General features: G+C 48.1%; 1 protein-coding gene across 1 annotated transcript in view; it reads right to left on the bottom strand.

The window, feature by feature from the left end:
- The window catches only part of DNAAF8 (dynein axonemal assembly factor 8), a 128837-nt gene that overhangs the window by 13524 nt on the left and 101926 nt on the right, over window positions 1-13387 (bottom strand). Inside the window, exons 25-26 of the mRNA XM_067551099.1 lie at window positions 7208-7403; window positions 4239-4333 (exon numbers count right to left, since the gene is read on the bottom strand). Coding sequence (XP_067407200.1) covers window positions 4239-4333; window positions 7208-7403 — 291 coding nt within the window. The remainder of the gene's footprint in view (window positions 1-4238; window positions 4334-7207; window positions 7404-13387) is intronic.

Genomic DNA, 13387 nt, shown 5'->3' on the forward strand with positions numbered 1-13387 from the left:
ACCGTATAGGGGGGCTCTGAGGTTAAGGCCCTTATCTCAGAGACCCTTCTGGCTGATGTAATGGCCACTAGGAAGGACACCTTCCAGGACAGTAAGAGCAATGGGCATGTCGCCAAGGGCTCGAAGGGGGGTCCTGTCAACATGGCGAGGACCAGGTTCAAATCCCAGGGAGGCACCGGGTCACGGACCTGGGGATATAGCCTCTCCACCCCTTTAAGGAATCTAGATGACATGGGGTGTGAAAACAGGGATCTGCCCTCCATCGGCTGGTGGAAGGCCGAGGTGGCCGCCAGGTGCACCTGAAGAGAGGCCAGGGCTAAGTCCTGCAGCTTCAGGTGAAGGAGGTACTCCAAAATCGCCTGAATTGGCGAGGAGCACGGTAGGATGCCCCGGGACTGAGCCCAACAGGTAAACCGCTTCCACTTGGCTCGGTAGACCACCTGGGTGGAAGGTTTCCTGCTAAGCAGGACCTGCTGTACTTCTATGGAGCAGGTTCTTTCTCTCTCCGTTAGCCACAGAGTCTCCACGCTGTCAGGTGGAGGGAGTCCAGGTCCGGGTGGAGTAGGCGACCCTGGTCCTGGGAGAGCAGGTCGTGACGCCTTGGGAGCGGCCAGGGCGTGGCTATGGACAGGTCCAGCAATATGCTGAACCAGTGCTGTCTCGGCCATGCTGGGGCGATCAATATGATGTCTGCCTTGTCTCTCTTGATTTTCACGAGGACTCTGGATAGCAAGGGAATGGGGGGAAACGCATACATGAGGGTCCCCACCCAGTCTATCAGGAACGCATTGGAAATGGAGCCTGGTTCGCGACCTCGGAGCAAACAGAACCTCTGGCATTTCCTGTTCCAGGCCGATGCAAACAGGTCCAGATGGGGAACACCCCACCTGTGGAAGATGGAAGTCACCACCTCCGGGTGCAGTGATCAGTCGTGCCGGGGAAGGAACGACCTGCTGAGGCGGTCCGCCTCGTCGTTCCTGACCCCCGGGAGGTGAGAGGCAGATATGTGGAAGTCGTGCTTCACCGCCAAGTCCCAAAGTAATGTAGCCTCCTGGCACAGGGCCGAGGAGTGCGCTCCCCCCTGCCTGTTCATATAGAACATGGCTGCCGTGTTGTCTGTTAAGACCTGTACCACTCTGTCCCTGAGGAATCGGAGGAAGACCTTGCAAGCAAGGCGGACTGCTCTGAGTTCCCTGACATTGATATGCAGGGACATCTCGCTTGGTGACCAGCGCCCTGGGGTGCTGAGGCTGCCCGTGATGTGCGCTCCCCACCCCACATCGGAGGCGTCTGTGATCAGGGTCACTGATGGTATTACCTCCCTGAAGGGAACTCCCTTCAACACCTCCCTTGGGTCCTTCCACCAGAGGAGGGAAGTTAGAATTGGGGTGGGTAACGTGACTATCCTGTGGAGAGGATGTCTGATTGGGGCGTACACTGAGGCCAGCCACATCTGAAGAGGCCTGAGTCTGAGGTGAGCCAACCTGACCACATACGTGCAGGCTGCCATGTGACCCAACAGCTGGAGGCGCCGCCTGGCTGTCGTCATGGGAGACCTGTGAAGGTTGTCTATTATGGCAGCCATCGCCTCAAAGCGAGGCCTCGGGAGAAAGGCTCTGGCCTGGGTGGCATCTAGCATTGCCCCAATGAACTCTATGCACTGCACCGGGGTGAGAATGGACTTCTGCTCGTTGATGAGCAGCCCCAGGTTGGTGCACGCTGCACACGTGAGTTCCAGGCTGCTCCTGACATGGGCCCTGGACCTGCCCCGGATCAGCCAGTCGTCCAGGTATGGGAATATATGGACTCCCTTGCGGCGCAGGTGGGCCGCCACTACCGCCACACATTTCGTAAAAACCCTGGGGCAGACGAAAGGCCAAATGGCAGGGCTGTAAATTAGTAGTGTGCACCAGCTACCATAAACCTTAGGAACCTTCTGTGTCCTGGGAGGATAGAAATATGAAAGTATGCGTCCTTGAGATCGAAGGCAGCATACCAGTCCCCTGGGTCTAGGGTAGGAATAATAGAGGCTAGGGAGACCATCCGAAACTTGAGGCGTCTGATGAACTTGTTCAGACGATGGAGGTCTAGAATGGGCCTCAGGCCCCCCTTGGCCTTGGGGATTAGGAAATACTGGGAGTAAAACCCTTGTCCCCTTTCCCCTGGAGGAACTTCCTCCACCGCTCCCAGCTCGAGGAGGGAGCACACTTCCTGAGTGAGGAGGTGCTCGTGTGAGGGGTCCCTGAAGGGGGACTGGATAGGAGGGGAGTCCGGAGGGATGGCTGTCAGCTGTAGGGCATAGCCCCTGCGGACTATACCAAGGACCCATTGGTCCGAAGTGATACTTTGCCAGTGGGTGTAATACGGCTGCAGTCTGTGGGCAAAGGGTCGGTTGAGAGGCAGGGGGTAAGTAAGAGTACCACCCCCTTGCGCACCGTCAAAAAGACTTTTCATTGTTTTGGCCCTTATTGGAGCCTTGGGTCCCCACCGAAGACCCAGAGCGGTTGCGGCGGTTAGGGCCTCGGAACCTCTCCCGACCCCTCCTGGGTTGAGGGGGTCTGGGGGTTGCCTCGGAGGTGGCTGAGGCTGCCACTGGGCCTGAGGCCGAGACTGTCGCCTCGAGGCCTGAGGGGTGTAAATCCCCAGGGAGCGCAGCGTGGCCCGTGAATTTTTTAGGGCATGCAGCTTGTCATCAGTTTTGTCTGAGAATAGTCCAGCTCCATTGAAGGGAAGATCCTGGATGGTGTGCTGGGCCTCCTGAGACCGTCACGATGACTGGAGCCACGAGGCCCTCCTCATAGTGATGGCCGATGCTGATGTCATTGGCAGTGCCGCCGTGGAGGGCACCTGGATCCGCTCCGGGCTAGGTACCGGGGATTGAGACTGGTGCCGTGGGCTGCGGTGCTGAGCCGGACTGTCGACGGAGGATGGAGTTGTAGTCCTCCGCGAGCTCCTCAACCTCCCACGGTGCTGCAGTGTCGAGGAGCTGGACTCGGTGCCGGAGCTGGGAGGGGAGCCCGCTCTCTCGACCCTCCTTGACCGTCTGGGGGGAGACTTGGACTCCTGTCTCTGCCACCCACCGGGTCCACCCATCGTGGGTTTACCCCGAGACGCAAGTCCCATCCTCGGCCAAGGGTGGGACGGAGGCGTGGGCAGGCCCATGAGGGCGCGTGCCGCGGCGAATGCCTCCGGCGTCGACAATCCTTGCAAGGGCTCTGCCCCACTCCGGGGAGTCGGGGAGGGCTCCTTGCGCAGAGATGCCGGTGCTGGAGTATTTTCGACGGCACGTGGCTGGGGCATCTCCGGACTCCCTCGGTGCCGGGTCGGCGGTGCGGAGGAGTCCCGGTGCGCTGTCTCCTTGTGGCGCTTCGGTGCCGGCCCCTTGGTCGATGTCGGTGCCGGTGGAGCGCTCCGCACTGAGGAGACGCTTGGTGCTGCAGATGACCGCGTCGGTTCGGAGTCCGGACGGAGAGCGGACTCCATCAAGATAGCCTTCAACCGTTCTTTTCTCTCCTTCTGCGTACGCGGCTTGAAGGCTCTGCAGATCTTGCACTTGTCCCTGTGGTGCTGCTCCCCGAGGCATCGAAGGCAGCTAGAGTGAGGGTCACTCACAGGGACCGGCTTAGCACACTCGGTGCAGGGCTTGAAACCGGTTGAGCCAGGCATGACCCAACAGGGAGAAAGAGCCCCTAAGGGTTTCTAAACTACCTAATTAATTGACTGTTTTGTAAAACAAAGAGCTACTAAGGGTACTGCAACTTGCAAAGCAAGAGGCAATGTTCCAGCAACCATCAACAGGCAGAAAGAAGGAACTGGGGGCCCGTGGGGTCGGCAGTGCCCTATGTACCACGGCATGAGCGCGGTACTCCAGGGGGCGCCTGAGCCGGCCCTACGGGGACTGCTAAGGGGAAAAATGTTCCGGGAAACTGTGCACGGAGCGCGCACACACCTATATTGGAATGGATATGAGCAATCACTCGAAGATAGAACTACTCTCTGGGAACAGTTTTCCAAACAGTTATTCACCCACCTTAAAGTAGCTCCATCTAGGTTGGATTTCCCTAGTTTATTTATGAGAAAGTCATGCGAGACAGTATCAAAAGTCTTGCTAAAGTCAGTATTTAGGGCAGATGGAAAAGACACCCAGAAGGAACATAAAGAGGAGTCTTGGAGTAGTAGGGCCACAACTATTGCTCTGATACAGCAGGACATTCTTCAGGAAAAGGGCAGAACTCTACCTCTTCTTCCCTTAGCACCCGGCAATCGGCATAGCACAGCCCTTCTGTGAAAAACAGCTTCACATCCCGGACAGCGGTGTGATAGGATCCGGAGCCTGAGGGACAGACACAAGGAGGAGATTCTATTAGGCCAGCAAATAAACATTCTCTAGGCTTACACTCATCTACCTGCAAGATTGATGGCGTGCAACTTACTGAAGTAATTGCTTTAAAGGGCAGCTGTTATATACAGTCACAGCAACCATTTAAAACCATTATATTTACATTTGTTTCATTGTCTTCTTGGTATTTTGATTTTGCTCTATTATTGCTCAGCTTGTTCTTCATACAAAACAATACTCCTTTCATTTCCTAGCAGGGTAATAAAGGGAATCATTGGAAGCAGGCAGTGAAAACAGTTCACACTGCGGTGACAACCTACTACCACGGTTCCCATGCTGTCTAGATCACATCAGTCAGGTGTTATTGGATGGGAGGGAGCTACAAATGACTTCACTAACCCTGGTGGCTATAACTTACAATGGCAAAGTTATTCCTGTGTACTGGTATTGAAGCAGATTGTCAATGTGTCAGGGCAGATCCACGCTCCTTGTATGCAATGGTACATTGCACCAAAGCCTGCTAACCACTGGAAAGTGCTCATCATTGCAGGCTGCACTGACTCCAAATATGAGTGTTAATTTGTGGTACAATAGCTCCCAGAGTCTTCCATCATGTTAGGGCCTTACTGTGCAGGGCATAGTACTGACATAACAAGCGAGACAGCCCTTGCCCCAATAGTTTATAATCTAATGCTCACTGGTGTGTAAGTCATGCTGCCTGCTGCAGAGCCCTTAGGCCTGATTTGCCATTGCCCTACACCTTGTGAAAGCCATTTATACCTCTGCAGAGTGGGTGTAAAATGCTCCCAAATTAGAACAGGAATGTTTTGCAGCCCCTTTGCACAAGTGTAAATGATCACACAAGATGCAGGACCACAGGGAATCAGATACCCTGGACCTTGGTGTGGAAAAAGAAATGCCCAGAAAAGATGGAAGCAATACAGGCTGGTCAGCTGCTCGCACTCCAAGTAGTAAAACTGCATGATTCAGTTTGGTGCTATCAGCAGAATTCTAGCCTTGTCTTGCTTGATTTTTCTTGATCATGCTAGGGACTGCTGCTGTGGGAGGAAACCCACACAATTAGTCTTTGTTTCAGTTCAGTAAGAAGGCATCTGGCATGGAGCCAAACATTTGCCTTTGTCTGGAGCAAAACTAAGGGCACTTGGTGTTCTTTCATATGGCAAAGAAATCTGCTTGTGCAATCCCCTCTTGATCACTGATCGGTTCACAGTGAGTGATGCTCTTCCTGCTCAGTGCATCTTCAAGTGCTTTTTTCCTTGCTTGGAGGATGGGCTCTCGAAGGTGTGATGAACTGATGAATACCCCGTTTCCAAAGACAGACTGCTTCTTGGCACAGCAGGCTGTACCCTGCCCTGCCTTGGCAAATGACCGAGGACACTGTAAACAGCTGTAAACCTTCCCTGGAACGTGTTGAAGGAAGCTGTTGAGTGCTAGCCAAATTGCTCTCAGCTCCAATACACTGATGTGTAATCAGGTGCCTGTATGCAGGTGTACACAGATTGTGGGTCGGGCAATAGAGAGGACTCGTGATTCTAAGGGAACCCTTCTGCAGACATTGTATGGGCTGCGTGACCTCTGGAGGAATAGGCACTCTGGAGGCAAACTCTCAGCTGATATAAATAGCATGAACTCCAGACTTCAGAGGAGATACACTGATACACAGCAACTAAGGATCTGGTCCCATTATGTCTACACTGATTTTTTAAAATACTTTGACCTTTTTCAACCATGACTGGTGAGGTCTCATTCACAGAGTTATCAGGATACGCAAAAACATCAATCCATTAGGAACACAAGAAGTGGGGTTTCAGGCTGGGTATGTACTGATTCAACGGTTCTGTGTATTTCTTCAAATCTTTCAGGCAGGTAAACCCTAATCTTCAGTTACTCCCATGAATGGGATAGTCTGAGTAGAAGTGGAGATGGATTTCTCTTGGTTTGTCCATAAACCTAAGGATTGGAATAGAGAACAACTCTTGAAGAGTGAACTGCATTCCTTGAGGCATCCACATCTTCACTGGCTATTTGTTGATGTAGCGGAAGATTGGATTCTCTCTCTTCTCCAGGGAGCTGCTATCAGAGCGAGGCAGTTGGTAAATACTGAGTATGTGGCAGAAAGGCCTAACAATAGCACTCTGTACTGGCACAGATCTTTTCGGATGCAGAAAAGATACTTCCCATGTGTAAGCTGGCCTGATAGATGTATGGAAGTATGAGTCTTTGAAGCAGACAACAGCAAGCCACACTTATGAATTTAGAAAAGCTCTGAAAGAGACTGTCATCATCATGATCCTGAACTTGCAAATCAATCTCCTGAGTGCCCTCAAGTGCAGCACAGAGAGGGATGGGGAATAGGGTGATTTGATGGCATGGAGTGGAACTAAATAGAAAAACCTAACTATCCTAATGAGGCTAGAGACCGGTACCTATGGAGCCAAAAACCATGTGCTGCCTAAAGCTTATTTCTTTATTTTAAAAACCTACTAATTTGTCTATTAGTAGATTCAGCTATTTACATGGCAACCAACTCCATCCTCGGGAGAAAGATGAGAAAATGACCAACAAGTTGAACGTCAAGGGATCAAAGGGAATTCTGACTTACCACTTTGGTGGCTTTGGCCAGAACAGGGCCAGGCCTCTTTATACATTTCTACCTTGAATTCTGCACAGCCATTACATAACAGTTAAAGCTTTCCACAGGTTTCTGGGTTGTGGTGGAGTGTGGAGGAGCCTCCCAAGAGGGTTGATCTAGACTGACAATGCTTGAAGAAGTAGCAGAAGTATGTATTTGTTTCCCTTGACATATGTGAGTCCCTCAAACATATTTTATTTAACTTGAAGACCCACCGTAAAATCCATTTTGGACTGCGCTGGTACCGTACTGAGCCCTCCAAAGGCATGGGTCTAGCGATTGGGCCAGTGTAGGGTCCTCTGGCCCCAGTAAGTCTACCAGCTTCTTTATAGCATTCTCTCTCTGAAGGCACAACACAAGGGAGGAACCGGAGGTGAGGTAGCTGCAGTGAGCTTCTAAAATTGCAGGATCCTGAAAAAAAAGTGGGGACAGAAACAGATGACACTGATTAATGTTACTGAGTATTAGATACACCTGGCAAATTTCCAATGGCTAACAACAGCCACACCATAAGCAAACACACTGGTCAATCTTCCCTGATTCCCACCTTCTGTACACTATAAATGGCCATGATCTCTCTAGGCAGAGCTGCCACAACATTCCCCTATGATCACCAAACCAACACATATGAATATGCAGCCCACTGGAGAGTGCATGTTACAGGTCCCAGTCTGCACCCGATCCTCAGAGAATATGAGTCTGTTACAGCTCCAGCTAGGGGATTGTCTGTTCAGCTCAAGATGTAGCAGCTTGTGTTTTTAGCTCTGGAAGGCATTGATTCAATCCAAAATGGCAGCTGTCACACAAACACATACATAGATAGGTCTAGCACAGTTTTAAGATAAATCCTTTGGAAGAACCAAAACAAACCCCTGCTTCCCTGAGGATGTTAAAATATTACACTGTGGCATATGTGGCGCAAGGCTGTACACATCCCTGGTTTCAGGGAATATGGATGGGGAGAGAAGATCATTCAAGTTTGGTAAGGAACACAACTTGCTACTGTGCAACTTGGACATTATTCTCAACCCTTGGAAACATCTGGAGAAAACTCCCTTTCCAAGTAATAGTGAGCATTTCCCAGGGGAAAAAACAAAACAAACACTGATGATCCAACATGACAGATTATGCCACGCCTTTGAATGTGTCAATGTGGGATGTTTGTACCCTTCCCAAATGTAACTCTCCAAACATTACTAAGCTGCCTTTGGAGGTATTACCAATGAATTAGAGATTGTGAGAAAGAAAGAGAAGGATCAGACCATGTCATCCTGATTACAGCTGATGAGAAAGATCCCAAGAAGGGTGAGCTCTAATGACTGAAAAGATCTGCATGTTGCCCAAGAGGCAAAGTTACCAATATCAGTGCTGAAGGTTATCTATACAAGAGAAAAAACGAGAGTCCTGTAGCACTTTAAAGACTAACAAATTTAATTTCTGCAGGCATAAGCTTTCGTCTGATGAAGTGGGTTATAGCCCACGAAAGCTTATGCCTGCAGAAATTAAATTTGTTAGTCTTTAAAGTGCTACAGGACTCTCATTGTTTTTGCTGTATACAGACTAACACGGCTACTCCTCTGGAACTTTATACAAGAGAGCAGCATTTTATATCCACCACTACCCCTGAATTAGCTGTAAGTTTTTGTTCTATGGTTCTTTCTTCACAAGGAACCTTAAAAAATTGTTAATAGCTTTTGTAAGTTGGGGAATAGCTGCTAGGGACTGTAAAATTGTCCACAGCTGAAAGAGGAAAGAGTCTGTCAGAGCAAATTCAGGAACAGGGAATGGATTGTTGATCAATCGTGAGATCAAAGGCTAGGCTGGAGCTATCTTAGATTCCCATAATTGAACCTTCAAGATACAAACAATCTAAAACTCAAAATTTATGAAGAAGTCATTAGATATCTTTGATGCCTCCTGTGCTTCAGGAACATCATGAACTACCAGACTATACAATGGATAGAAAGCTGGCTAGATTATTGGGCTCAACAGGTAGCGATCAATGGCTCAATGTCTGGTTGGCAGCCGGTAACAAGCAGTGTGCCCCAGGGGTCAGTGCTGGGGCCAGTTTTGTTCAACATCTTCATTAATGATCTGAAGGATGGGGTGGATTGCACCCTCAGCAAATTTGCAGATGACACTAACCTGGGGAGAGTGGTAGATACACTGGAGGGCAGGAATAGGATACAGAGTGATTTAGACAAATTAGAGGATTAAGCCAAAAGAAATCTGATGAGGTTCAACAAGGACAAGTGCAGAGTCCTGCACTTAGGCCAGAAGAATCCCATGCACAGTTACAGGCTGGGGATCGACTGGCTAGGCAGCAGTTCTGCAGAAAAGGACCTGGGGGTGACAGTGGACAAGAAGCTGGGTATGAGTCAACAGTGTGCCCTTATTACCAAGAAAGCTAACGGCATATTGGGCTGCATTAGTAGGAGCATTGCCAGCAGATCGAGGGAAGTGATTATTCCCCTCTATTTGGCACTGGTGAGGTTTCATTTGGAGTACTGTGTCCAGTTTGGGCCCCCCACTACAGGAAGGATGTGCACAAATTGGAAAGAGTCCAGTGGAGGGCAACGAAAATGATTAGGGGGCTGGAGCACATGACTTATGAGGAGAGGGAGAGGGAACTAGACTTGTATAGTCTGCAGAAGAGAAGAATGAGGGGGAATTTGATAGCAGCCTTTAACTACCTGAAAGGGGGTTCCAGGGAGGATGGAGCTAGGCTGTTCTCAGTGGTAATAGATGACAGAACTAGGAACAATGGTCTCAAGTTGCAGTAGGGGAGGTCCAGGTTAGATATTAGGAAAAACTTTTTCACTAGGAGGGTGGTGAAGCATTGGAATGGGTTACCTTAGGCAGTGGTGGAATCTCCATCCTTAGAGGTTTTTAAAGTGCGGCTTGAGAAAGCCCTGGCTGAGATGGTTTAGTTGGGATTGGTCCTGCTTTGAGCATGGGTTGGACTAGATACCTCCTGAGGTCCTTTCCAACCTAATCTTCTATGATTCTACCAATATTATGTAATGGAAGGGAATTTCAGCTCAAAGTGCCTGAGTCCCAAAGGAGTTTGTATTAGTTTAACATCAGATTGATATAGCTCCTTTTCGTATCTCAAATGACTTTACAAAGCAATGAGTTAGTTACTGAAGGTGCTGCCAGTGCAGGCAATCAAAGCAGCATTACCAGCATGAAACATTCTCAGCAAGAGGGACACAGGTTCAGACATAGTCTACATCCTGCCTCTGATTGGAGCCAGTACCAACTCCTCAAAGGAAGATGCAAAAAACACCCCAATGGACAATTATGTAGTAAATTGCCCATAGGAAAAGTTGCTTCCTAACCTCAAGTAGTTAGTGGTGTCATGGCTAGGACATAGGTGGCTGGGCAGTAGTGTCCACTGGGCCTGGATCGAAGACAAGAATTGAGACTAATTACCAATCTGAGTCAGGAAATTGGTACGAAGGTCAAGCTGGGCTGAAGTCAAAGGCAGGAGTCAGGAGCATGACAGGGCAAAAGACAAGGTTTGTACCAATAACATGCTATTCCCCATTGTTGCTCAGACAGCTCCATGGGGAACATCCTGGTTTGAACAGTTGGTGTGGGCCAATCCACTGGCCACAGGATTCCGTCACTCTGCCTCCATGGGTGGTACTTCCTGCAGTGCTAATCCTCTGGTAATTGTTGGCTGCTGTTCCAACCAGCTCACCAGTAGTGATGTAGAGGTGTTGGCTGCACTGGGCCCTGAAAGCCTGGGTTCTAGACCACTAGATCCTTACAAGTGGTTGGCTTATGCTCTGAAGCATGAGGGTTGCTATGCCTTATAAACTGTTATCCTATCTAATGTAACCATGGATGATATTATTATCCATATAACCTCTAATTCTTTTGTTAAGCCTACTAAGATCTTGGCCTCAACGACATCTTGTGGCAGTCAGTTCCACAGGTGAATCGTGTTTCGTATAAAACAATATTTCCTTTAATCAGTTTTAGCTGTGTTTCCTAGTTCACATACAGCCTAGGCCATTACAATCTGATTTACTGAGAGACGGGATGTTAGCTTGATAATGGTTCATTGCACTGAACCGCTCTTCTTCTTTTAGAAAAATACCAAGAGATCTTTCATTTCTCTCTGAACAGCAAAAGGACCTTCGTTTAACATCTCACTAAAGGAAAGGAACACTCTCAGCACAGAATTCCCTCTTTGTCCCAGGCTAATGCAAATGGTAGTGTACAGCGCTTTGGGCTCAAGGGCAGGGAAGTTTGGCTGTTGCCATGGAGGTTCAGTGACACGGGTTATGCAAGAGGTCAGACTGGATAATAATAATGGTCCCTTCTGGCCTTAAGATCTATGAATTATGAAATATTGGTACTCCCAAAGTGGAGCCTATCTGCTGGAACATCAGGCGATTGAGGTTTGATTTGCTGGTGTTGGTTGAGTCAATCATCAATGATGGTGCTCTTCTCCCGCACACTGACTGTGGGTAAGGGGCAGGAATTCTGAAGGAAGGAATAGTCCCCCTTGCTGGTTCACAAATCCACTGCCTGGCTGCCTCACTGTTCCGGGGCAAGCTTGTGAAGGAACGGGGCTGCCATTATGAAGCTGGGTCCTGCTCTACATTTAGGTACTTTGGAAGATGATGTTTTGGACATGGTTGCTCATGGGAGGCATCCTCTTCTGAATCAAATAGATGCTACTTTTTAAGAAAAGAGGCTTGTGGATTAAAAAATGTTGCTAGTAGGTGTGGGAGTGTATTATCCATACACTGACCTGATGCCTACTTAAGTGGAAAGTTACAGCAGGCCTGGTGGTGGACACCGGGTCAAGTGAGGCTGCCTACAGGGAGCTGGAAGGTGGCCACTTTCACTCAGGCGCCTCACTGGCGGCGAGTTCCGCGGACTTGGCCGCCATCCACTAGATAGTAGAAAGTATCCAAGGTCGTAAACAAGAAAGCTATGTAAGCTAAGAAGCTACCAATAATATGTAAGCTGTTCCCATGCTAAGTGTGTGAAATTATATAATAGCCAATCAGCAATTGTGTGACCATTGTATGCAAAGATGATAAAAAGGTATATAAGCTGGAGAACAAGATGGAATAAACGATTCTGCTTGCAATCATATTGGTTGTTGTGCTTTATCCGTCCCGCATCCTCTGCCATCAGCAGTGGAATCCTCCCTCGTCCTCTGCTATCAGCATTGGAACCCAACAAGTAGGAGCAACTGTTTTTGTGGTACAAGTAAGCTATGCTAGTAGACTGATGAAAAGTCACTGAGCGCACCTGAGCTTCAGGATCGGGGCAAATCTCTCTAATCTTTTACTTTTTTGATTTACAAAAAGACTTTTAATCTTTTTACCATGTTCATAAGTTGAAGTACAAATAGGGCAGAAACACTGAACATCTAAGATAATGTTCACGGACACAAATGGTCTGCGATTGGAAGGCATTTTAAATTTCTCTGCTGAAATAAAGTGAGAGGTGAGAAACACTAGCACTTCTCTGTTTGAATTCACAAAAGAAATAAAGACCTTAGTGAAGGCACCCAACTCTTTCCCTAGAAAGGATGGGCTAGAATGTCTCCAGTTATTTTGTGTCAGAACCAGTAGGGACTACGCTGTAATACAGAACTAGCATGGGAAAAGCAGTGTGGTTCTGTGGACAGGGTCTTAGACTGGGGCTGGGCTCCCTTCCTGGCTCTGCCACTGACCAGTTGTGTGACCTTGGACAAGTCACTGTACCTATGTTTCCCGCCAACATTATGCCTATTTAGATTGTAAACTCTTTGGAGCAAGGACTATTTCTTATTATGTGGTACCCATCACATAATTTCTCAGCACCACAGAAATACTATGGCTAACAAATAATAATAACCAACAAGAGAATAATTTGTTAGGCTATAGAGAGTTGTAATTGGTGAGAAGTGTGGGTTTTCCCTGTGCATATGAACACAAATAATGATCCAGAACATGGCTCTGTTCCGATATTGATTGATAAGCAAGTTACCTAAGAGTCTTGATGCATCTAACAATATATTTTTCTTGTGAAATTAGATAAAGTTGACAAACAAGTCACTGGAGTCCAAGATCATGAACATGGTATTATTGTCTATGGAAAATACATACAAAAACTTCACAGGGTTGTGTTGTAATAAAAAAAAACCTGCCATTGAGCAGTGGCAGAAGAATTTTAACAACACAGAATATATTTCAATTTTTCAAATTAAGAACGTCACAATGCATTTCCATTTTTTCAAAGATGTGGCTCTGTTTCACAGCATCTGAAACGGACCCATTTTTCATTTTTTGGAAATGTTTGATAGAATTTTTTTAATCAAGAATATTATCAAAACCGTTACTTAAATTATTAACATTTTTCATCAGCAAACAAAAAATGCTGAT

This window comes from Emydura macquarii, unplaced genomic scaffold (assembly GCF_026122565.2).
Source record: "Emydura macquarii macquarii isolate MOO-44397 ecotype Brisbane River unplaced genomic scaffold, CSIRO-AGI_Emac_v2 contig_1348, whole genome shotgun sequence".
NCBI lineage: Eukaryota > Metazoa > Chordata > Testudines > Chelidae > Emydura > Emydura macquarii.